This window comes from Camellia sinensis, chromosome 12 (assembly GCF_055761805.1).
Source record: "Camellia sinensis isolate YWXY chromosome 12, ASM5576180v1, whole genome shotgun sequence".
NCBI lineage: Eukaryota > Viridiplantae > Streptophyta > Magnoliopsida > Ericales > Theaceae > Camellia > Camellia sinensis.
Window position 1 is genome coordinate 59,477,622 of NC_138972.1, and position 22,443 is coordinate 59,500,064.

Sequence of the window (22,443 nt, forward strand, 5' to 3'; positions counted from 1 at the left end):
ATTCTAGAGATATGAAAATCTAAAATTACTTGAAGGGAAATTTTTTTGTCTTTCAAGTAGTTGAACTTAACAAATTTATGATAACATTGAAATTGTGTTTTTTTTTATTTTAAACCGGATTATATTGTTTTGTTTATTGATTATTTGTTTAGAGTATATATTTTTGTCTTTGATAGAGAGAACAACTAATGAATCTTGACAACAATTTAGGATTTTCTTATGAGTGGTGATTTAGAGCACTAAATTTGAAACTCTAAAAACACCACTAATGAGGTGGTAATGTAAAGAAAAAAAATAAAATAAAACAAAGGCCAAGTTATCACATCAATGGTGGGGTCTACATAATGCCACATCATTAGTGGTGCTAAATTAATGATATGCAGTATTTTTCTTTTCTTATTTTAAGAAATTGTTATATACTTGCAAATTTAAGTTCATAGTTTTTAGTGTTTTAGAAAAAAACTCTTTACAATTTAAAAGATATTAACAAAGTTTGTGTGCACTCCATAACAAAAATCCAACCATTGAGCATGAAGGAATTTTTCTTTTAATAAAAAAATGAACAGAATAATGTCATGGCAATAAAGTGACCACGACTTCAAGAAAAGTTAGTTATATGATATAAAGAGGAATATTTGAATTCTTTTTGAGGACGAAGTGTAAACAGTATTACATAAACACTTTTATGTTTAGTTTGGTTTTCAAAAATTTATTTTAGAATTTTTTAAAAAAAATTTAAAATTAAGTTGTTGAAAGGAATATAAAAATAGAATAACACATCATTTTTATATAGTCTGTATTTTTTTCCCCAATTTTTGATGTAATTAGTATTTTTTTTATTCGTCTAGTTGTGTAGAACGTAAATATATATATATATATATATATATATATATATATATATATATATATATATATATTTTAAAGATCACAAAAAGATAGAAAAAAATCAACAAAAAAATATTTAAAAAATAAAACCTAAACACCACCTAACAAAGAAGGAAAAAGTTGGTTGACATTGTGTTAAAATGGCATGTCACCATGCGACAACATTTCTATAATTTAGAACTTCAACAAAAGTGGACATTCTACGACATCTGTTGCACTGTTACCTCTCTCGGAAACCCCACCCCCACAGCCAGAGAGCCTTGCAACACAAGGAGTTCTAGGGTTTGGTTTGAAGAAGAATAAGAAAGAAGAAGGTGCTGGTGTAGTGTTGGCAAAGGTGGGGAATGAAATGAGTAAGTGGGATGAGCAATTTGTGTTTTCAGTTTCTAGGATTTGAGCCTTGATGGTAATTTTGAAAAGGGACAAAAATTGTACTAAACAAAAATGAAGGGTGTAAATTGTAATGTGATTTTTCACCCCTTTACAATAACACTGTTCAATCACCAAACCTTATGAAAATAAGTTTGATGACAACATATGGTCAAGTTAACAATGGTAACTTCATATTTGCACTGGCACAACCAACACGATAACAAAATGCCACGCTGCTCCAATGCGATTTAATTCCTGCAGAAAGGGAAAAAAAAAAAAAAACGCAATTGCAATATAGTAATGATCCTATAATCCTAAATAAAATTGCACTCAACAGCAAAAAATAATAAAACACTGAAATTATATTTGCAAAACAAAGTTTCTGCAGATTTAGCTGATAGATAATATAATGTCAGCAACCATTCTACAACTCTCGAAAGAACACAAAAGAAAAGAGTATCAACAACAAAAATAAAATTCTACATTTGCTTTGAAAAGAAACTGAACAGAGAGAAATATGTCCTGCTCTGTACATCAAACAAAAATATTAAAAGCAATTGCAACAGCTAAATCATCTCTGAACAAAACAAAATCAGGAGCGGTTTCCATCAAAGGAAAGCCAGGAGAACTTTCAAGTTCAGATGTCCATTGTTCGGTCTGGTTAGAAAGGCCACAACAAGGGCTTCATTCACATCAGCTCCGTAAATGGGTGTTATTGCATAGGTAAGTTGCAAAGAGATGCCCTACAATAGATGGGGAGAAAAAATATATATATATATATACATAATAATAATAAAAAATCACAAAAATAGAAAATTACATATAGGGGATGACAAAAATTTAACCCTTGGATATTTGGATCTTATTTTATCACTATTTAGATGATTGACCATTTTTGTAACAATGAACAGATGTATAATTTTAGAAACTATGCCCCTCAATATTGTCCTTGTAGCTTCTAAAAGCTACATTCTTTTCGGAGCCACTCAAAACATTCATGCCCCCAGTGATTCAAGTTCAAAGTTTTGAAATCCTCACACTAAAACATTAACGCTGTGTTTGGTTGAGAGATTTGAAAAGAGATTTGGAAAGGGAAAGAGAAAAAGTGTGTGAAACTAAGTGAAATTTGAGTATATTTTATTTACATTTCGCCTACATTTTCCATTTTCCTTTCCAAATCCCCCCTCAAATCCCCCAACCAAACATAGTATAAGTTTACATTTGAATGACAGTAATCCTGAGGGGGAATGAGAATGGAATAGTGATTCCTGATTATGTATTTTATTAGGAATCACATTCCCAAACTAAATAGCAATCCTATCCCCCCACTTAACCATGGGAATCTCACACTACGATGAATGTTAACCTTTTAAGAGTTAAAAAAATAATTAGGCCCTACAATATTGCTAATTTTATTATTTTCCTATTGAGGATTCCTAACGAAACCAAACTCTTGAATAACGTTGACATGAGAATTTTATTACTAGTAATGGGATTCTTGTTCTCCCTCCAGATTCCTGTCATTTAAACATAACCTAAACTTGTGGTCTAGTTTTCAATACTGTGGGATAATATCATGTTGAGCTATCAGAAAAAGAAAGAAATTATAAATTTTCTGTTTGTTAGGTTACCAGGTTGTCAGATCCAATATACATCCCTAATTGGATGAAACATATATTCTTGACAAAACCAGTTTATACCCTACATTTTGTTATTTCCTAACTTTTTTAATATACATCTAAGAGTTCCCCAAATCCTATAGAGCTTTTGAAGCTTTGTGTACCAACTAGATTTGTGCCTTTGCAAGGAAATCACAATTTAACTGGTGGCATCATCTAACAGACAAAGAAAAGTCATAGTTTGTTTCCCTATGCATTTCACCAACATTAAGTTGCACTTTTCAAGAGTGAGAAGAGATGCAGAGGACACACACAAGAGACACAGAGAGAGAGAGAGAGAGAGAGAGAGAGAGAGATACCTGGGAAGCATTATGTTCCGTTGTCTTTTAAGAATGGTTCGAATTTTGACCCTTGGCATCTTGCGGTGTTCGAGAGTGGAAATAGATGAATTGCATTAGTATCTAGACACATTAAGTTCTACTCAAAGTGAGAAAAACTAATTTCCTTTGGGATCATAATGGGCTTGCTTGGTGTAGCTTATTGTAAGCTAAAAAATGATAATCAGAAAGTAGAAGCCAAAAGCACTCCTCCCTCACCTTTCAAATAATCAACTATTTCTAGCTTATTTGAGCTATTTTTAGCCTAATAATCTGTAAGTAGAAGGTGCACTAAATAATCTGGCATAAATTCCAAAAAAGAAGAAGCTATAAACAGCTCATATAAGCTGCACCAAACAGCCCCCAACATCTTGGTTTACATGCAGGGAGGGGCAAAAATAGTGCCAACTTTAGCAATTAGTACAAAAACTGCAGCCCCCTTGCCTAGCATTCTAATATGTACAGAGAACCACCACTGCACAATTATACATGTACAAGGATACAAAAGTATCAAGAAGCACACATCCTCCAGCATCCACCAGCCATGGCAGATTTGCACTAATTTTTGACCATTCCAAGCTGCTCACAAGTATACTGCACACAAGAAACATTTGAGTACTTTGATTATAAAAACATGATTAGTAAAGAAACATATTATGACTTTGATAATAAAAAAATAACAATACACAAAAGAAAGCTGCCCTGAGAATATAACAAACTTTCTTATGATATGCACCTTTAGAAATATAAAGACAACTAACATTTCAATATTCCCAATAGAAAATTAACCATCTGGTTCTACTCTATGATTCGGGGACATGTAGCAGTATTGAGAACAAGAGAAGCAATCATATGCTATTAAGCTACGCATTGATCCATCTCAAAGCTCTCTTCCCATCATTCTTCATACAGTGGTGATTGACTTGGTAGATTCCAAGATTGGTTTGGTGGATCATGTTCAGGTCGTGGTTGATTCCAGAAGAGCATTGTGGATTTGATACTCGATCATCCATTGAAGACAAAGATGGTGGATTCAGTCAGTACAAGGAACACACCAGCAAAAATTTGTGGATTTGGTTGGTGTTGGGTTGTATGTTGCAACATGTATTTTTGTTCTTGGTGATAGTGGAGTGGTTAGCTGGACTAGGTCCTGTTGTTTTTTCCAGTTGGTTTTCCACGTTAAAAATTGTGAGCCTCTATCTTTGTGTGATTGTTTTATTTTTATGCTTGTGATGTAAATTGTGTGAATAAATTCATCAACCAGAATCAAAAAAAAAAAATTTCACGTTGATTACGCAAATTTTGTCCAGCTTAAAATATATATAACTAAAAGAAAACAAATATTAAGAAATGGAACTACAAGCACATACATCTATTAAAAGAAAACAATGGAAGGTCAATGTTTGTGTGTGTATGTCTATGGTCATGACCCTTGTATTATTTATGGGAGTTAATGTCTCAAACATCACGTCCCCATAGACATAAGCAATTCATCCCCATCTACGAACCATAGATAACACTACAAAATGTGAAAAAAATGAAAGGTTCTGGTAGCTTAGCTGGTAAAGGTCTCTTGGTAGTTATAACCGCCACTAGAAGATAAGAAAAAGGAAAAGGAAGACATGGACTAAGCAACATGGCTAGAATCCAAAAAAGAAAATGCAATTGTCATTTTCACCTTGCTACATATGTTATATTCCCACCCAGAGCAAAAACAAACATTAATGGATTAAGCCCCTGCATGTCAGAAGAGAGAATTTTAGATAAATAATATGCAAATGTAATATACTTTATGGTAATGGGTAGATAGAAAAATTGTGCATTATAGGACCAAAAACTTTCCCCTCTGGATTTACTACAAGAAAAAAGGACGTTACATAGAGGGTACAAAGAGGGTTGAAGCAGGTACAGGCCTAAGCTTTGGCATTATTTTTGCACAAAGTGTCTGCTGCATTCAGACTTAAACCTCTAGAGTTTTTACAATTACACAAAGCAATGGGCCTATTTTTCCACTCTAAATTTGAAATACATATAAATATTTATGTACTGAACATCAGAGGAGGAAATGCTTACCTCAACATTGCCCTTTCTAATCTGCATGTCAAGAATCAGCAAGAAGTTAGATTTGATAATATGCATTCCATTTTCTAATATTAGCATTGAATTGGCTAGTCAATTTAAAACAAATTAAACGAAGTTTGAGAAACAAATGGAAGGTTTTTAAAGCCAATTTACATAAATGAGGTCAATCAATGAGGCAAGTATTCTTCTATTTACTCGTTTACCCATTTTGCAAATTCATGCCAAATATCTGATCAACCTAGTTATTATTTTTTTTCTTCCTTAGGAGTTTTTCTGTAATCGACTTGTCAATCTAAAACAGATTAAATGAAGTTTGAGAAACAAATGGAAAGGTTTTCAAAGCCAATTTATAGAAATGAGGTCAATCAAAAAAGCAAGTATTCTTCTATTTACTCGTTTACCCATTCTGCAAATTCATGCCAAATATCTGATCAGCCCAGTTATTATTATTATTATTATTATTACTATTACTTTTGATAAATAAAAACAGTCAACAGCAAATACAAGTTATTATTATTTTTTTCTTTAGGAATTTTTCTGTAATCCTCTTGATAAATAACAAGCTATTAGAAAAGCATCAAAAGGGGAAGGAATCTATATCTGATCTGCCCGTTTCTCTTTTCCAATACTAATCATGCTACACATGCAATCTCAGTTTGGATGTATTTGTTACCACCATCAGAAACAATAAAAACTTTATAGTAGGAGCAGAGGACTAAAAAATTGACATGGAAATTCTCACATTTAAGCAAATTTGTGGAAGCCGCCCGCTCATGTAGATGGCTGCCATTCCCCAACCAAGGATGGTCCCAATTTTACTGCTCCCTGTGCTCCCAGTTTCTTGCAATAAACTACTGCTTACCTGCAATTCCAGTGACAATCAAATCATGAGAATGATTGACTATTATCAATTTTACAATGTTTTCTTTATCATCTATTTTGCAAATATATATATATATCCTGTGGAGTCAAGAGGGGGAGGCTTTAGATAGAATTATAGCAGGCGATAGTTCAAGAGTGCAGTTTTTTCGGGGACAAAAAGGTTGTCACACCATCCATCCATCCAAGTAGTACAACTATTAGGTCACTTAACAATGACTACATCAAAAGATGATCATGTAGAAATTTAATGTATAAAGAGAAATAGAGAATTGTATTATTGATTGATTTATTTTGATGTGTATATTACAATTACAAGGATTCCTATTATATAGGAGTGTGTTTGGGAGTAGGTGGAGAGTAGGTGAAGTGGAGGTGGTAGTGGTGTAGTGGGTTAGGTTTAGTGGAGTAGGTGAGGTGGTAGTGGTGGTAGGTTTATGGTAAATTCTAACAGCCCCCCGCAAACTCAAGGAGGATAGAAACTAACCAACTTGAGTTTGGAGAGAGTAACAAAACAAGAAAATACATAAAAATAAAAAAGGATAGGAGACACTGTATGGTCGTGTCAGACCATTGGTGACGACACTGGATGGTGGTGTCATAACGTTGTAGAGGACACTGTATGGTGGTGTCATAACGATGTAGAAGACAGTTTATGGGGTCATGTCGGACCGTTGTAGAAGACAGTTTATGGGGTCATGTCGGACCGTTGTAGCAGACAATGTTGTGACAGTTGTTGTGACAGTTTACGGAGTCTTGCTGGACCCTTGTAGAAACTAACCGGAATCAATGTCGGGACAGTTTACAGAGTCTTGTCGGACCCTTGAAAAAGCTAACCGGTATCAAATGTCGGGACAGTTTATAGAGTCTTGGCGGACCCTTGGAAAAGTGGCACCCTCAAAAGGTGTGCCCAATTTTGTCAAAAGGCGTGCCATCAAAAGGCGTGCCCAATTCATCAAAAGGTGTGCCGGACATGATGGCGAGGCACGTGGGCGCCTTAGCTTGCGTGCCCGTTTGTCGGCTGGTGGTAAGAGGCGCGCGATGCGCGTGGCTGCCTCGGCTATAAGACAGAGGCTGAGGCTGAGGCAAAAAACCTGCGAGAGATATTCTGAGAGAGATTTCTGAGAGAGATTCTGTAACACTCTGTTTTTTGAGAGAGAATTCTGAGAGAGATACTGTGTAACACTCTGGTGCCTAGAAAATGGCTTCATCGTCTTCCCGCAGGCTGCTCACCCTCTTTCCCGACCTCAACGAGAGAGAGAACTGGTGCGGTGGCACTGGAAACTCAACCAAGCGCCCCGGAGTTTGCTCCGTTGAACTTTCCGATGCGGTCGGTGGAGCAAAGAATGGCAGTGCAGTCGGATGTGGAGGCCAATCAGTATACTTTGAAGGCATGTGTGGAAAGCATGACGGCGGTCACAAATTTGTCGAACCGGCTGCAGAGTAGGACAAATGAGGTGCAGCATGTAAACGCCCAACTGGCGCTGCTCCAACGCATGTATAAGGATGCGCGAGCAGAGATAAGTGTGCTGAAAGCAGAAAATAAGGAGCTGAAGCGGAAGGCCACCGTGATGTTCCGATTTGGAGGGCCGCCATATACTGTAGTGGAGGAGCAGGGGGGAGTGAACGTGCTTGGCGGCGTGGGAAACACGGAGGCCGCACCGTCTAGGGCCGCGCAAGACGGAGGCAAAAAAAAGACCTGCAGTAGAGTAGAGAAGAAAAAATCCCGCCTGGGGATGTGTTGTTTGTTTTTTTTTTTTTTTTTTTTTTGTGTAAAATGGTGATCGGGGTGAGCCCGACACGAATAAAATGAGTTTGGTTTGCAGGCTTCTTCGTTTTTTTTTTTTTTTTTTTTTTTTTTTGACCCAAATCGCCACAATATATATTTATATAAATATAAATATAAAAGTAGGATAGCTACGTATTAACAAAATAATACCTCAACTTGTTGCCTCCAAAAGCTACATTTTCCAGCTGACACCCACTTAAAATAATTCACAAACCAATTATCACCCCACGTGATAGAAGACGTATTTGCAGCTGGTAACTCTGCCCAAAAAAAAAAAAAATATCGGGCCCCACTTCAACTAACACCCGTAGATGGATTCCACTAAACAAAAAAGTATATATAAATAAATATATATACCACTCACAACCTGACCCACGTTGGATACAGCAGGCCAAGATCAACGGCTCACTCACAAACTCCATTCTGACACAGCAGTGCACTTTCTCAAAAAAAAAAAGAATAAACAAAACAAAACCATAAACCAGCCCCCCGTTTGTTTTTAAACCAGCTAAAATTTCTGAAACCAGCCCAAACGCCGAGCCACCTAGCTAACGACGGAGCAGACAAAACCAAATGGAATATTCATAACCCACCGTAAGCAGCACATCTACAAAATAAGCAAACATTCTGCATCTCTGTAGAATCAACGTAACCAGTCAGACAAAAACCTGTCCAGCACCGGAACAAGCTTCAAACCCCCTAAATCATAAACTACTACTCCTGTGTGCCATATCGCTTCAATAGCTTTTCCCAAAAAAGTTGTGGAGAGCTAGCGAGCCAATCCTTGGAGAAGATGGGCTGTACCCTGGAGATGATGGGCTGTACCCTGGAGATGATGCAGGAGAGAAGCCCATCCCACCAACATACGGAGAAAATTAAGCATCTGTAATGGAGATGGCCACCGGGTCGCCGCCGTGGCCGGAGGTGAACGACTCTGTTTCGGCCCTGTACCGGATTGGGTTTTCCGGCGATGTACCAGAGTTTCCGAGATGGTTTTCCGAGCTGGCAAAAGATTTCTTGAGCAAGTGTTTGAAGAGAGGTTGGAGAGAGAGAGTGTGTAGCACAGTCAACTATGGATTCAGTTGCCTGAGGAACGAAAGGTATGTGTAGAAAATTCTAGCGGACTAGGTTGAGGTCCGGCAGGCGGCTAAGGTGAGGTTGCCGCCCGCCGGTGAAGCACGAATACTGGGTTCTAAACCTGCTCTGATACCATGTAGAAATTTAATGTATAAAGAGAAATAGAGAATTGTATTATTGATTGATTTATTTTGATGTGTATATTACAATTACAAGGATTCCTATTATATAGGAGTGTGTTTGGGAGTAGGTGGAGAGTAGGTGAAGTGGAGGTGGTAGTGGTGTAGTGGGTTAGGTTTAGTGGAGTAGGTGAGGTGGTAGTGGTGGTAGGTTTATGGTAAATTCTAACAGATCACTAAGTTACAAAAGAATTATTCAATGATAACCTGTTAGTTTTCCCAATAGGACAAACTACAGGACTTAATATTCTGCACATATAATGAGAATAATAAACCATCAAATTGATTATGAACATAAGTAAGGAGACCATATTGCTTTGAGACTAATGGATTTTTGATTGTGACTATTACAGAATAAAAGAAACTAACTTGATGTTTTTTCTACCTGTAAAAGCTTTCTTCCTACTTGTATAACAACCCCTCGGTTTGGCTCTTCAAAAACCGTCGTAAGCCTGCTGCTTCCCATTAGGTGTAGATTTAAAGTGCCAAGGAAGAATGTCACAACAGAGAACTAAGCAGAAAAATGTTCAAAATATTAATTCCCATAATAAATAAATAAGGTAATGTTTCTGACAAGCAGAAAATTCCCAAAAATAGCTGCATGAAAGCTTACTGCACATAGCATGGTTTTAATATTTGAAGGAGGTTCATATTGCATGGATGCATTTCTGCCAAGCAAGGGATCTTCAATGGAATTCCGCTCATAAAATGATGTAGTTCTTCTCTGTACTAGAAAAGATCCTGCTGTAGGAGTGTGGCTCTTTGACAGTGATCTTGCTGACCTATTGAATCCAAAAACAAAATTTGTTCACATAATATTCACATTCAAAACAAGAATGCTTACATCGTGAAAGCCATGGTCTGCTGCGACTGTTTAATTCTCTATTTAATAATTATCTAATGGCAAGGGTATAGATTCTCAATGACACTAACAAAATTCCTGCCTTGGCTGATAAGGATCAGAGTACGTAAATTCTTTAACTGAACAAGCCTCTTAATTATGTCAAGCAGCGTGATGTATATATTTAATTTATTTTCCAGCTTTATGCAAAATGCCAACAGGTTCAGAATATTTAATTGGATTTGTGTCTACGGGAATTCCTAACAAATCAAAGAGGCACACTTTCTATCCTAAAAATTATAAATAAATAAATAAAAAGAAAAAAAATATATTAAAAAAAATAAGAAGGAAAACACGTAAAAGAAATGCTTATACATAAAAAAAAATAGTGACTCAGAAATGAATAGGTTCATAACTAGAAGAAGTATACCTAAATAATGACAACAAACAAACATTTTTTATAAAATAAAAAAAATAAAAAATTTTGGTCTCACATACATGCTTGTGGGTGGGAGATGGAGAGATTAGTCATGAAAGTTTAAAAGTATCAAAAGAGACTGAGAGATAGTCGCACCCGGATTTTCGTTTTTAGTAAAAATATGGAACCAACAGAGAAAAGGAGTATGCTGTCACATTACTACCAACAAGAATGATGTGGCTGCTGTAGCTGTTCTGACTTTCAGTGTAAAATATTGATGCAACAATATTTGACAGAGTTGGAAGATGTTTTCACATGGGCTAAGGAGTCAGTCTCGAATTTCCATCTTGTACTGAACTGGACCCCGGATCATGCAAGAAAATGGTGACATTTTCTAAGCAACTAAATTGCCTAACTTCTTGAGGATGCAAAATAAATAGAATAAGGGGAGTTCTAGCTTGCCTATGCTAAATCATAATTTATCATCCAGAAAGAGATCACATTCACTTGTCAAATTTTTTATACCTCCTTTCATCTCAGAGGATTAAGTTTTAACAACTAGATAGAAAAGCAAGCAAGACCACCACCAGCACATATGTAATAACTTTGAGGGTAAGAATCATTTACATGTAGTATAATTCTCCTTCCATGGAACTATAACAAGGAAGCCCTGGAAGAGGAATGGGTGAACTTGGAGCGATTCCTGACACAAAGACATTGGTTGCATTTCCCCCTCCGTCTTCATTGTAGTCTTGTTTCTTGGCAACAACACTACCACACGATCTTTTCTTCTCTACTGCCTCAGTTGGGGCAAGCTTGAACCCACATTACAAACCAAAAAAGTAAGCATACATTATGAATATATAAGAGCAAAAAACCAGAAACATGATCTGAAAACCAAACCAAACTAAACCAAACCAAACCAAGCCTTAAGTCCCATCAAATGGGGTCGGTTACATGAAAATCAAAAATAAAAATAGTAGTGTGAGAAAACTGAATAGAGAGGTGAATAAAGTGCTGCCTTTCAAATATCTGAAGGCACTTAATTGCTGAATGAGTTTAATTATCACAAAGGGCTAAAAACATTCTGAGAATGCTATAGCATAAAGTCTCTCTAAAAGAAAGTTCACAACGTTTCATTAGAAGAATTTGACAACAGACTTGACTGGATGACCTTAATAAAAAAATTTAGAAAGAAGACAGCAGAGATGCTTTTAGCAACATATGCATTAATACCAAAGCATATGTTGAGAAAAGAAAATGTGGTCGGCATATTTGTCAGCAGTCAAAGACTTCTTGATGTAGAACACCTACTATTAATGCTCAAAATATCACAACTCTGTGAATGGTTTTACGGTGGCAAAACGTTACATAAAATATGTGGAATGAGGATTTAAATAATAGAAGAAAGGGTATAGAGTTTGTAGGCAATAAAGAACCAAAACAGGTTTGATTTTCCGACCGTCATCTTTCTAGATTTTCTGAGAATGTGTGGTTTAAAGTTCTGGGCTTAGATGTGAGAGTTCACAACAATTCTACCTGGCAATGTCTAGTTTTTTACATCAAACAAATATTGATGACCAAAACTTTCTTACTTTTAGGTCACCAATTATCTCAAAAGTTTAAGCTGTTAGGAAATGGGCTCAACAATGTATATCAAGCTATTCAATACCCACCCTCAACCCTGTCTTGCTTGTGGAGAGCATCCATACTTTTTTCTAATCTTATAGAACCCTAGCAGAAGTGACTTCATATATGTAATTTGAATTCCATTTCAGAAGTTATTAGATCGCAGATCCAAGCCATTTAAAGCCCTAGACCAGAGATCTAATCTAAGAACAAAAGTTTTTGTCATGGGTTCAACTTTTAATACAATTGTACATTCATTATTTTGACATAAGAAAAGGGACCAATATATATATATACACACATAACCATTGCACAAATCATAGCTAAAGATGATAAGCTTATGAATTCCAACCTTGTGGCTTTGTTTATTGGATTTCAGGCGATGATAGATGTGGCCGTAGTATATCGTTTGACCAGTAAGAACCAAGGTAGTTATTGTAAATAACTGTGAACCACCACAGAAGTCATGTAGTTGAATAAACCAAAAGTGAGAAGTTGAACTAACAAAATTATACTTCAGCTTCAAGAAAACATTCTTACTATTGCCATGTAGAATTGTGTTGGAAGCTGCAAAGGCAACAATAAAGAGTTCAGTCAATAAACTGTAACATGTATTTTTTAACAGAAGCAATCCCTATCGTTTTTTGTCTTTGAGTACGTGTATGTTTCTTTTTTCAGTTAAATTTTTTAATTCATGGTCTCTGAATGAAGCACAGAATCCAATATTAAAAATAAATAAACTTGCACGATGCATTACAGAAACTATAAGACCGTATTATGAATTTGTGAGGAGAAAACCAATACCTTCAGGCGAGTGTTCAGACAACCAGGCAAATATATTTCCTTCCATTATTTTATTTATTTTTTTGATAAATAAGTATCAACTTTATTAGAAAAAGAGCATCAAGACGATGCTAAACAAAAACAAACCCACACCCTCCTTCCATTCATTTTTTTACCCTATTTTCCCCCATTGTTTGGCTTTTAGTCAACAAAAAAAATCACGACAAAGCCTCTAGCTAATTCCATTAAGTTTAGAGCCAATCCAAACTCCGACAATGAAGCATGATCAACTTTTCACTTCTAGAATTCTACCACTTCCACTTCTAAAATTCTACTTTGTGCCTAGGTACTTTAAAACTCTTCCCCGCATAAAGCTTCTTTCTCCATTCTTAATTACAACCTCCCAAAAGCTTATTTTCTCTATTCCCAAACTTTTACCTTCCGAACCCTAACCAACCCAAACCCTTTCACATTAAACTATAAACTTAATAGATTTAATTATGATGCTAAATTCTAAAGATCCTACATTGAACACACAACATTGTGAATTTGTGAGAAAGAAAAACTTCAATACAAATTTGAAAAATAGAAGAAGCACTCACGGTAGCTGGTTCCAGCAAGCAGCCAAAAAGGTTGAAAAGATCTCTGCAAAAAAAAAAAAAAAACTAGGATAATCATAAGATTAAGAAAAGTTGCTGCTTAATGAGAAATAAATCAATGAATTTGATGCAATGAATAGGTTTAACTAAGAAAACTCTTGTTAAATTTGGTGCATATTGTGAAAAAATATATGTATTATTGATTGATGTATCTTGATTGATGTATTACAAGATATATTCTATTACAAATCAGAGTGGCTCATTATATAGGAGAGGGTTTGGGTAGTAGGTGAGGAGTAGGTGAGGGTAAATTGGTGGTAGGTGTAGTAGGTGTGGTAGTAGGTGGTGGTAGGTGTAGGTAAATTCTAACAGCCCCCCGCAAACTCAAGGAGGATAGAAACTAACCAACTTGAGTTTGAAGAGAGGAACAAAACAAGAAAATACATAAAAATAAAAAAGGATAGGTGACACTGTATGGTCGTGTCAGACCATTGGTGAAGACACTGGATGGTGGGGTCATAACGTTGTAGAGGACACTGTATGGTGGTGTCAGACCGATGTAGAAGACAGTTTATGGGGTCATGTCGGACCGTTGTAGCAGACACTGTTGTGACAGTTGTTGTGACAGTTTACGGAGTCTTGCTGGACCCTTGTAGAAACTAACCGGAATCAATGTCGGGACAGTTTACAGAGTCTTGTCGGACCCATAAAGGAGCTAACCGGAATCAATGTCGGGACAGTTTACAGAGTCTTGTCGGACCCATAAAGGAGCTAACCGGAATCAATGTCGGGACAGTTTACAGAGTCTTGTCGGACCCTTGTAAAAGTTGCACCCTCAAAAGGTGTGCCCAATTTTGTCAAAAGGCGTGCCATCAAAAGGCGTGCCCAATTCATCAAAAGGTGTGCCGGACATGATGGCGAGGCACGTGGGCGCCTTGGCTTGCGCGCCCGTTTGTCGGCTGGTGGTAAGAGGCGCGCGATGCGCGTGGCTGCCTTGGCTATTTAACCAAGGTTGATGCTGAGGCTGAGGCAGAGAAAAGCTGCGAAAAACCTCTGAAAGAGATTCTGTAACACTCTGTTTTCTGAGAGAATGGCTTCATCGTCTTCCCGCGGGGTGCTCACCCTCTTTCCCGACCTCAACGAGTCAACGAGAGAGAGAACTGGTGCGGTGGCACTGGAAACTCAACCAAGCGCCCCGGAGTTTGCTCCTTTGAACTTTCCGATGCGGTCGGTGGAGCAAAGAATGGCAGTGCAGTCGGATGTGGAGGCCAACCAGTATACTTTGAAGACATGTGTGGAAAGCATGACGGCGGTCACAAACTTGTCGAACCGGCTGCAGAGTAGGACAAATGAGGTGCAGCATTTAAACTCCCAGCTGGCTCTGCTCCAACGCATGTATAAGGATGCGCGAGCAGAGATCAGTGTGCTAAAGGCAGAAAACAAGGAGCTGAAGCGGAAGGCCACCGTGATGTTCCGATTTGGAGGGCCGCCATATACCGTAGTAGAGGAGCAGGGGGGAGTGAACGTGCTCGGCGGCGTGGGAAACACGGAGGCCGCACCGTCAAGGACCGCCCAGGACGGAGGCAAAAAGAAGAGACCGGCGGCAGAGTAGGTCGGTGGGTGGCCGTCTGCAGAAAAGAAAACAAAGCTGTGGTTGTTTTTGTGTATTTTTTTGTTGTTGTTGTTGTTGTTGTTGTTTTTTTTTTTTTTTTTTTTTTTTTTTTTTTTGTGTAAAATGTGGATCGGGGTGGATCCCGATATGAATAAAATGAGTGTATTGTGCAAATCCGAATGGCGTGAAGGGACAAGACGGAGCAGAAAAATTAAACTGGAATGAATGTTTTTTTTTTTTTTTGTTTTGTTTTTTTAAATAAAATAATAATAATAATAATAATAAAAAAAAAATAAAATGAAGTGGGGGAAATCAGTGGAATCAATTAAGGCTAGTATAATATATTGGAGTGGGGAAAAGAATGAGGAGAATGTGGAGTATAGAATAAAATAAAAATGGGTATTTGAAAAAGATTAAAAAAAAAAATTTTAGAAAAATAAATAAATAAAAATAATAGAGGTGAAAGAGGACAAGCCCACGTGGGTGGTTTTTTTTTTTTTTTTTTTTTAATATAATATAATAAAAATATATATATATATATAATAACAAAAGTGGGAACAATGAGTGCACAAGAAGCTTTATAATAAAAAAACAATTTTGGGCGGTGGTGTGAAACCCAAACCGAGGCCGATTTTAAACCAAAACAATAAATTTTTATTTTCATTCTCATATTGTGTGAGAGAGAGAATCAGGAACGAAAGTTCATCTGTATCCTTGAGTGCGAAGGAGACAGGAACCAAAGTCTGGTCGATGAATCAGGACCGCATGAGCAGAGCGTGATTAACAGCTCCTGTTGGTTCGTCTCGGACGTTGCAGAGCAGTAGAGGATCGTGCTCTGCTTGTGTCGACTGGCAGGGATGGTCGTGCGGTGGTCTCGGTCCAGGTCAACGGTGGGGCAGATGGTGGTGGTGGTGCGCCGCTGCCACGGCGCCATGGTGGCGAGGCCCGAGCGAGCCGCCAAGGATGCTCCGAACAGGGAGGAGAAAGTAGAACTCCGTGTCGCCGATCTGGAGAAGGTCTTGGGAGTCGAGCTTGACGAGAGGTGGAGTACGCCTTCGACGAAGCAACCTTTCTTGCCGAGGACTGCGAGGGCGAAGCGGCGGCGCTGGAAGTCGTAGAAGATGCGGGCGTGGTGGAGATGATGGATTGGTTGCTGCGAAGAAGATGAGTCGCAGATCTATTGAAATCCTCAGGAGCCGAATCAAAAAGAAGAGTTTCTGGTATGTGTTGAAAAAACTCCAGCAGGCAGCGAAGGCAAGGTTGCCGGCCGGCTGCCTGCCGGAAAGAAATGAGTATAGGCCTAAATCTTATGGCTCTGATACCATGTGAAAAAATATATGTATTATTGATTGATGTATCTTGATTGATGTATTACAAGATATATTCTATTACAAATCAGAGTGGCTCATTATATAGGAGAGGGTTTGGGTAGTAGGTGAGGAGTAGGTGAGGGTAAATTGGTGGTAGGTGTAGTAGGTGTGGTAGTAGGTGGTGGTAGGTGTAGGTAAATTCTAACACATATCTATAAATAAAACCAGTGAGGCGAATTCATCATGTGGCAAATGCACACTATAATAGCACTTCCAGTTTACAAGCCCTACATGTTTTGCCCAACATAAAATTATCAAGTTGAAATTTATGGTAGCATGATGCTGGCAGGACGAATTTCTTAGTTTATCAATTCATGAAAAGAGTACAGAGGAATTTTAGAAGCACCTCCTTGAGCTAGTAAGACACAAATGAACAAAGAGAGAATCGAAGGCCAGTAGGTTTTACTTAAATCAAAAGGCTGCACCAAAGAGTTTTGTTGGATGCCATCAAATTTAAATATAATTCATTAGGAAAGAAACACAATTCATCCGACTAAATAGTGTGGAGGCTTGGATGTCTTGCTCGCAAGGGCGAAACAAAAGAGGCATAAAGGATAAAAAGAAAGTGAAATAAAGAAGGGTCTTGCTAACAAGTTCCCTATGGGATTGGTTAACCAAACTTGAAATGATTGTACATTTTTAATGTCACACACTCTCATAAAGAATGTACAACTATTTCAAGCTTATTAGCAAGTACCCTCCTATGTCACATTTCATGGAGTCTTCAAAATAAATCACATACCCATGTCAAATACCCAACACTAGGACAAGGGAGTGAGATATAAAATTCTAAAATACATTTTGGACACTGCATGTTACGTATAATTAATATTATTTTATCTCACATAATAATAGATTAAAAATATAAAAATGACAATTTTTTGCCAAGTCCGGTGTACCTTTAAATTTAAGGTTTGATGAGTCCGAACTCTAGATATACTCTCGTACCTGACTCTCATACCCGAGTCCATTTAACATATGTGCCCTTAGAGCACTTGTTAACAAAATTCAACAAAGAATTAGGGGTTAAATGTGCAACAATCTCTCAATTGTCCATGTTAGCAAACCTTATAAAGAGCATATCGATCCTAATGTTATCATCTTTCCTTAATTCAAGAGCATATGTGATAGGTCAAACTACTTCGACAAAGAATTAGCTGATAATAAACTCAAGGGTAAATTACATATACAACCCCTAAGGCATCTAACAAATACTTATGATTTGATAAACTCAGTTTTTGGAAAATACACCCCACCTCTTAAGGTTTCAAATCGCCTAACAAAATTTAATGAAAGCCCTGACCTCTCTCTCTCCCCCTTCAAATCTCTGCAAACCAAAAAAAAATATTTATAAACCCACACAACCATTGAACCCACCACAATGTATCTCAATCCAACTCATCTACATATACAACCTATATATGTGTGTATACATTTGATATGGTTTAATGATTCAGTTGTTGCATTGAAAATCTGGTGGGTGGGTGTGGCAAATCGGCATTGAGACCACGATCATCTAACAGTTTATGGCAAATATGGACATAATGAAATGGCACTAGTTTTTGTGCTTGATTTCAAAATCAGTCGCTGCCACAATAACCCAAAAATTGATATGGTTTAATGTCTGATTGTGTGTGATACTCTCGTTGTTGCATTGAAATGAAGCACAAAATCCAGGTTTAATTTGGTGGCTAGAGATAGAAGCATCACTTGACATGCTCAGGGATAGAGGCAAATCCTAACGAATTGAAATGCTCTAACACATGAGTTGACAAAACTTAACAGAAATCGGTTATATCTAGGAATTATGAGTCATGTGACACTCCTATAAATAGGAGGTAGTATCTTTTACATCACAAGAACTTCTTGGCACAGAGATCCATGAGCTCTGTCTTGCGTCCTTGTACTATGGTGCTCTGCTACCTCTCTCTCTTTCTGGTGAGCCGCTCTGTCTCTCGCCCGGACATCCCTTTTGTCCTCAATGTCCGTGACGTATAATTCCAATCAGTTATATTAATAAAAAGATGGATCACAATATCAACTTCTATTGGCGTAAAAAGTGAAAAATATCACTGTATATATGTTCAGCACTGTATATTAGATTCTTAGGTCCATCCCAGGTCCAAGCAAGCAGTGTAAACATCGCAATCAACCAGCACACACAGTTCCTTTTTCCTACAAGGCAGCATAACTATCAAAAAGAGCATCTTTGATGATACAATACAAACCGTCCTAATGAATCGAATCAACATGCTAACACACTATTACTACTCACATAGAAGCATAAATTTTTAGTATCTTTGATGATCCGATACAAATCAACCTAATGGCTCAAATTAACCTGCTAACACACTAATACTACGCATATAAAAGCATAACTTTTGAAAAGAGCATCTCTGATGATCCAATTCAAACGTCTAAATGGCTCAAATGAACCTGCTAACACACTGTTACCACTCAAAAAAGTACATGTAGTTGTGTGTAACTCCAATGTCCTGGTTCAAACCATCCTAGTATCTTGAAATACCAGCTGAATCTACTAGCACCTTATGATACTACCCAAAAGTCGAAAAAATAAGAAAGATAAAGTAAACTTTTTTTTTTTTTTTTTTTTTAAATTGTGTTTTGAGAAGAGATTTGAAAAGAAAAAAAAAAAAGTGTTGAAATATAAATAAAATATATTTATATGACCTCGCTTTTTCTATTTCCATTTCCATTTCCAAATTACTCCCCCAAATCCCAACCAAAACACAACGTAAAGGGATCGTAACAAGATCACATTGGCGTTGAATAAAACAAAAAGAAAAAAAAAGAAAATTGGGTTTTCTAAATAGAAAGAAGAGGAGAGAGTATTGGTCACCCGACAATCCAAGTGAAGAGGAAGGCGAGCGAGAGTCCCTCTGCTGATTTTTGTTTGTAATTAGTGATGATTTGAGGAATTTCAGCAACACCCCAACTGATGACACTCACTAAACCCAGTGATAAGGACACTCCATCTTTCAAATTGCAGAGACAATACTTCATATAATGCCAAGCCCATTCCGAGCAGTGCTGTTCCCTCGGGCATATCGGCTGATGAGAGCTTCTCAACATTCCCATTCCCATTCCCATTGCATCATCAAACATACCCATCTCTATACCTTCACATATCACAATCTGTCTCTGTATATATATATATAGCAGAGAGAGAGAGAGAGAGATGTGACTTACTATCAAATCAATCTAAAAAAGGGACGATGGGGATTTTTGAATATTTAAATTATTGCTGAAAAAGGAAATTAACTTTGACTAGGAACATAAAAAGGAAGAAAATCAAGTTTGATTTGTATCTAGAACATGCATGCAGCTGAGGGATAAAGACAATTTTTTTTTGGATACATCGGAAAGGAAGGGATAAAGACAATTGAAACAATTAGTAATAGTAATGGAAAAATAAAAACTGAAACTTAAAGGAAAAAACGTTATAGGCGACAACGAGGGAAGGATTGGAATCCCAAACTCATCAAAATTGGAAGGGTGAATGGAGTAAAAACAGCTCGTTAGTCTGATATCCGATTAGGCTCAGCCCAGCCCAACCCCTCGGGCTAGGGCCTGGCCATGTTTTTTCTGGCCCGGTTCTATTGGTCCAGCTTGTTGGTAAGATCCAAACCCGATTTGAGGTACAGTCTGCCTAACACCCAATGTTACTTTAGGCCCCGTTTGTTTGGGGTTATAGGGAGGGGACTGCGTTTGGTAGTGAGGAGAGGATTGAAAATGTGGTGTTTGTTTTGAGAGATAGGTAGGAGATTAGTAATCCCTTGGTATTAGTAAGGAGGAGGAAGGGGGATTAGTAAGGAGGAGGTAGAGATGGTATTAAAAAAATAGTGAGGGGATTAAAATTTTTTTTATTTTTTTTATATTGAATTTTTTTAAAAAAAATATAATGTTTAATTTTTTATATTTTTTTATTTGTTTTATTATTTTATATAAAAATAATTTAACAATTCCTCACTATTAATCCCCTTACTATCAATCCCCTCACTAACAATCCCCTCACTATTAATCCCCTCATTATAAATCTCTTCCATTCTATCTCTGAAAACAAACGGGACCTTAAAATTATTTTGATGAGAAAAAATAAAAAATAAAAATTGTTAGGTCGGGTTTCGGGATCGGCGAACCTAGGCTGCGATCCCGCACAAATGAGCTGGCTAGAAACATGGTTGGAGCCCAACAGACCCAAACCCAGGTCTGAAAGGGTTGCGCTATGCCCTTTTTACATCTCTAGACAATTGATTTTTTTTTTTTTTTTGGTCATACAATAAGATGTTTGGGATTAATAAGTTAGATTACAATGAACTTTAACTCTTGATAGTCTTCTTCTTCTTCTTCTTCTTCTTCTTCTTTTTTTTTTTTTTTTTTTTTTGAGTCATATGATAAAATGTTAGAAAGTTAGTAAATTAGATTACAATGAAAGGATTGTAGTCATTCCATCAACTCAAACTCAAAACCTCTCGCATTTTCATTTTCCTGAGGAACGAATACATGAATCACTGGCCAATTGCCTTGTATATTAGTTATGAACAATAAAATATATATAAAAAAAATACAACAAAACACCATAGTTTTGGTATAATTATATAAATTTATTTTTTAGTAAAGTCAAATTAGTCAAAATTAATGCAGTTGGTGTGAAGGCACAACAATGAATAAGAGAAATTATACATTTTAATGTATTAATCCATAAGACTTTAGGCCCCTTATATCCAAAAAGCCACTAATAATTTCGCTTGAGAATTTTAAGGGTTATTTGGCAATTATCTAAAAGTATATTTATTGTTTTTTTTTATTTTTATACATCAGCTCTCTAGGGGTGTTTGGTCTAACTTTTTTGAACCAACTTATAGCTTTTAACTCTGAAAAAGCAATTTTGGACTGTTTGGTCTAACTTTGAAAAAATTGCTTCAGCTTCTAAGAGCTTTTTTGAGAGGAAAATAAGCTGAAAAATCAAAAGCTGCTCTAGGCAGCTTTCGCAATTGAGATTATGTGGAGGGGGTGTGAAATTACTTAAATACTCTTCACAATTTTCAGTTATTACAAGTGTGCCATCTATATAAACCAAGAACACTTATTTTCTCTCTCTCTCTCTCTCTCTCTCTCTCTCTCTCTCTCTCTTCACTGTTCTCCGATAGGTCACGGTGAACGATCTGAACCAGAGACCTTAACCATCATGATCTCTCTCTTCGCGATCGCTCAAAGTGACGATCGATCTGAACTAGAGCTTAAACCCTAACCATCAATTTGAAACCCTAGCGTCGTTGATCTCTTTGTTCGCGATCTCTCTCTTCGCGATCTCTTCTCTCTCTTTTTCTTCTGCGATCTCAAAATAATTGCGATTGCGGCAGTGGGAGTGACGATTGACGGCTGCCGACGGTAGGATGAGGAGGAAGAGAAAAAAGGGTTGTCGGCAATGAGAGTACGAGGAGAAAGAGGGAGCTGCCGGCAACTGCCAGCGATGGGATTAGGGTTTTTAATTAATAAATTAAAAAAGAAGAGAAGAATTAATAAATTACTGAATGCTTGGTATTTAATGAATAATTTTTATAATAAATTATTTAATTATTTAATTTTTATATAAGGAAAAACTTCCATTAACAATTTTTATATTATTAATTGGTATTGTGTGATCAAAAAGAAATTAATAAAAAAAAAATACAATTTACTTCCACTAATGAAAAGAAATTTAACAAAATTAACAAAGAAAGAAGAGAGGAAAAAAAAAGAAGAAGAGAAAATAAAATAAAGAGAAAAAGACAAGGGTAAAAAAGACATTGACACAGCAAAAAGCTACTTCACAGCTTATTTAATAAATACTACTTAGTAACTTAAAGTTATCTGATTAATAACTTTTGATTAAAGTCATTTTATAATATATAATCTGTTTTAACAGTTA

General features: G+C 36.7%; 1 protein-coding gene and 1 pseudogene across 3 annotated transcripts; one reads left to right on the plus strand and one right to left on the minus strand.

The window, feature by feature from the left end:
* Positions 1 to 1,008: 1,008 nt before the first annotated feature.
* On the minus strand, positions 1,009 to 20,033 carry LOC114284986 (PQ-loop repeat family protein / transmembrane family protein). Of its 3 annotated transcripts, none has more exons than XM_082898708.1 (13): positions 19,372 to 20,033; positions 13,533 to 13,575; positions 12,688 to 12,714; positions 12,500 to 12,592; positions 11,146 to 11,333; positions 9,873 to 10,041; positions 9,645 to 9,770; positions 6,078 to 6,197; positions 5,327 to 5,347; positions 4,932 to 4,990; positions 3,757 to 3,847; positions 3,236 to 3,337; positions 1,009 to 1,512 (listed from the first exon to the last, which is right to left on the minus strand). In XM_082898708.1, exons 1-12 carry the CDS (start codon positions 19,641 to 19,643, stop codon positions 3,263 to 3,265), a joined length of 1,284 nt encoding a protein of 427 aa, XP_082754834.1. In that variant the 5' UTR covers positions 19,644 to 20,033; the 3' UTR covers positions 1,009 to 1,512; positions 3,236 to 3,262. The 3 variants fall into 3 exon arrangements, with proteins under 3 accessions (XP_082754834.1, XP_082754833.1, XP_082754835.1); XM_082898707.1 differs by lacking the exon at positions 1,009 to 1,512 and adding an exon at positions 1,602 to 2,000; XM_082898709.1 differs by lacking the exons at positions 1,009 to 1,512; positions 5,327 to 5,347 and adding an exon at positions 1,602 to 2,000.
* On the plus strand, positions 15,836 to 16,022 carry LOC145804940 (small nucleolar RNA U3; annotated as a pseudogene).
* Positions 20,034 to 22,443: the final 2,410 nt, after the last annotated feature.

Bases quoted from the DNA above. Each gene is read 5' to 3' on its own strand.
- LOC114284986 (XM_082898708.1), bottom strand. From the start codon at position 19,643: ATGGGTATGTTTGATGATGCAATGGGAATGGGAATGGGAATGTTGAGA. The intron at 13,576-19,371 runs GTGACCAATACT...TTTTTTTTGCAG, and splicing joins CTCTTCACTTGGATTGTCGG to AGATCTTTTCAACCTTTTTG. The intron at 10,042-11,145 runs GTAAATGATTCT...TGGATTCAATAG, and splicing joins GAAGGAGAATTATACTACAT to GTCAGCAAGATCACTGTCAA.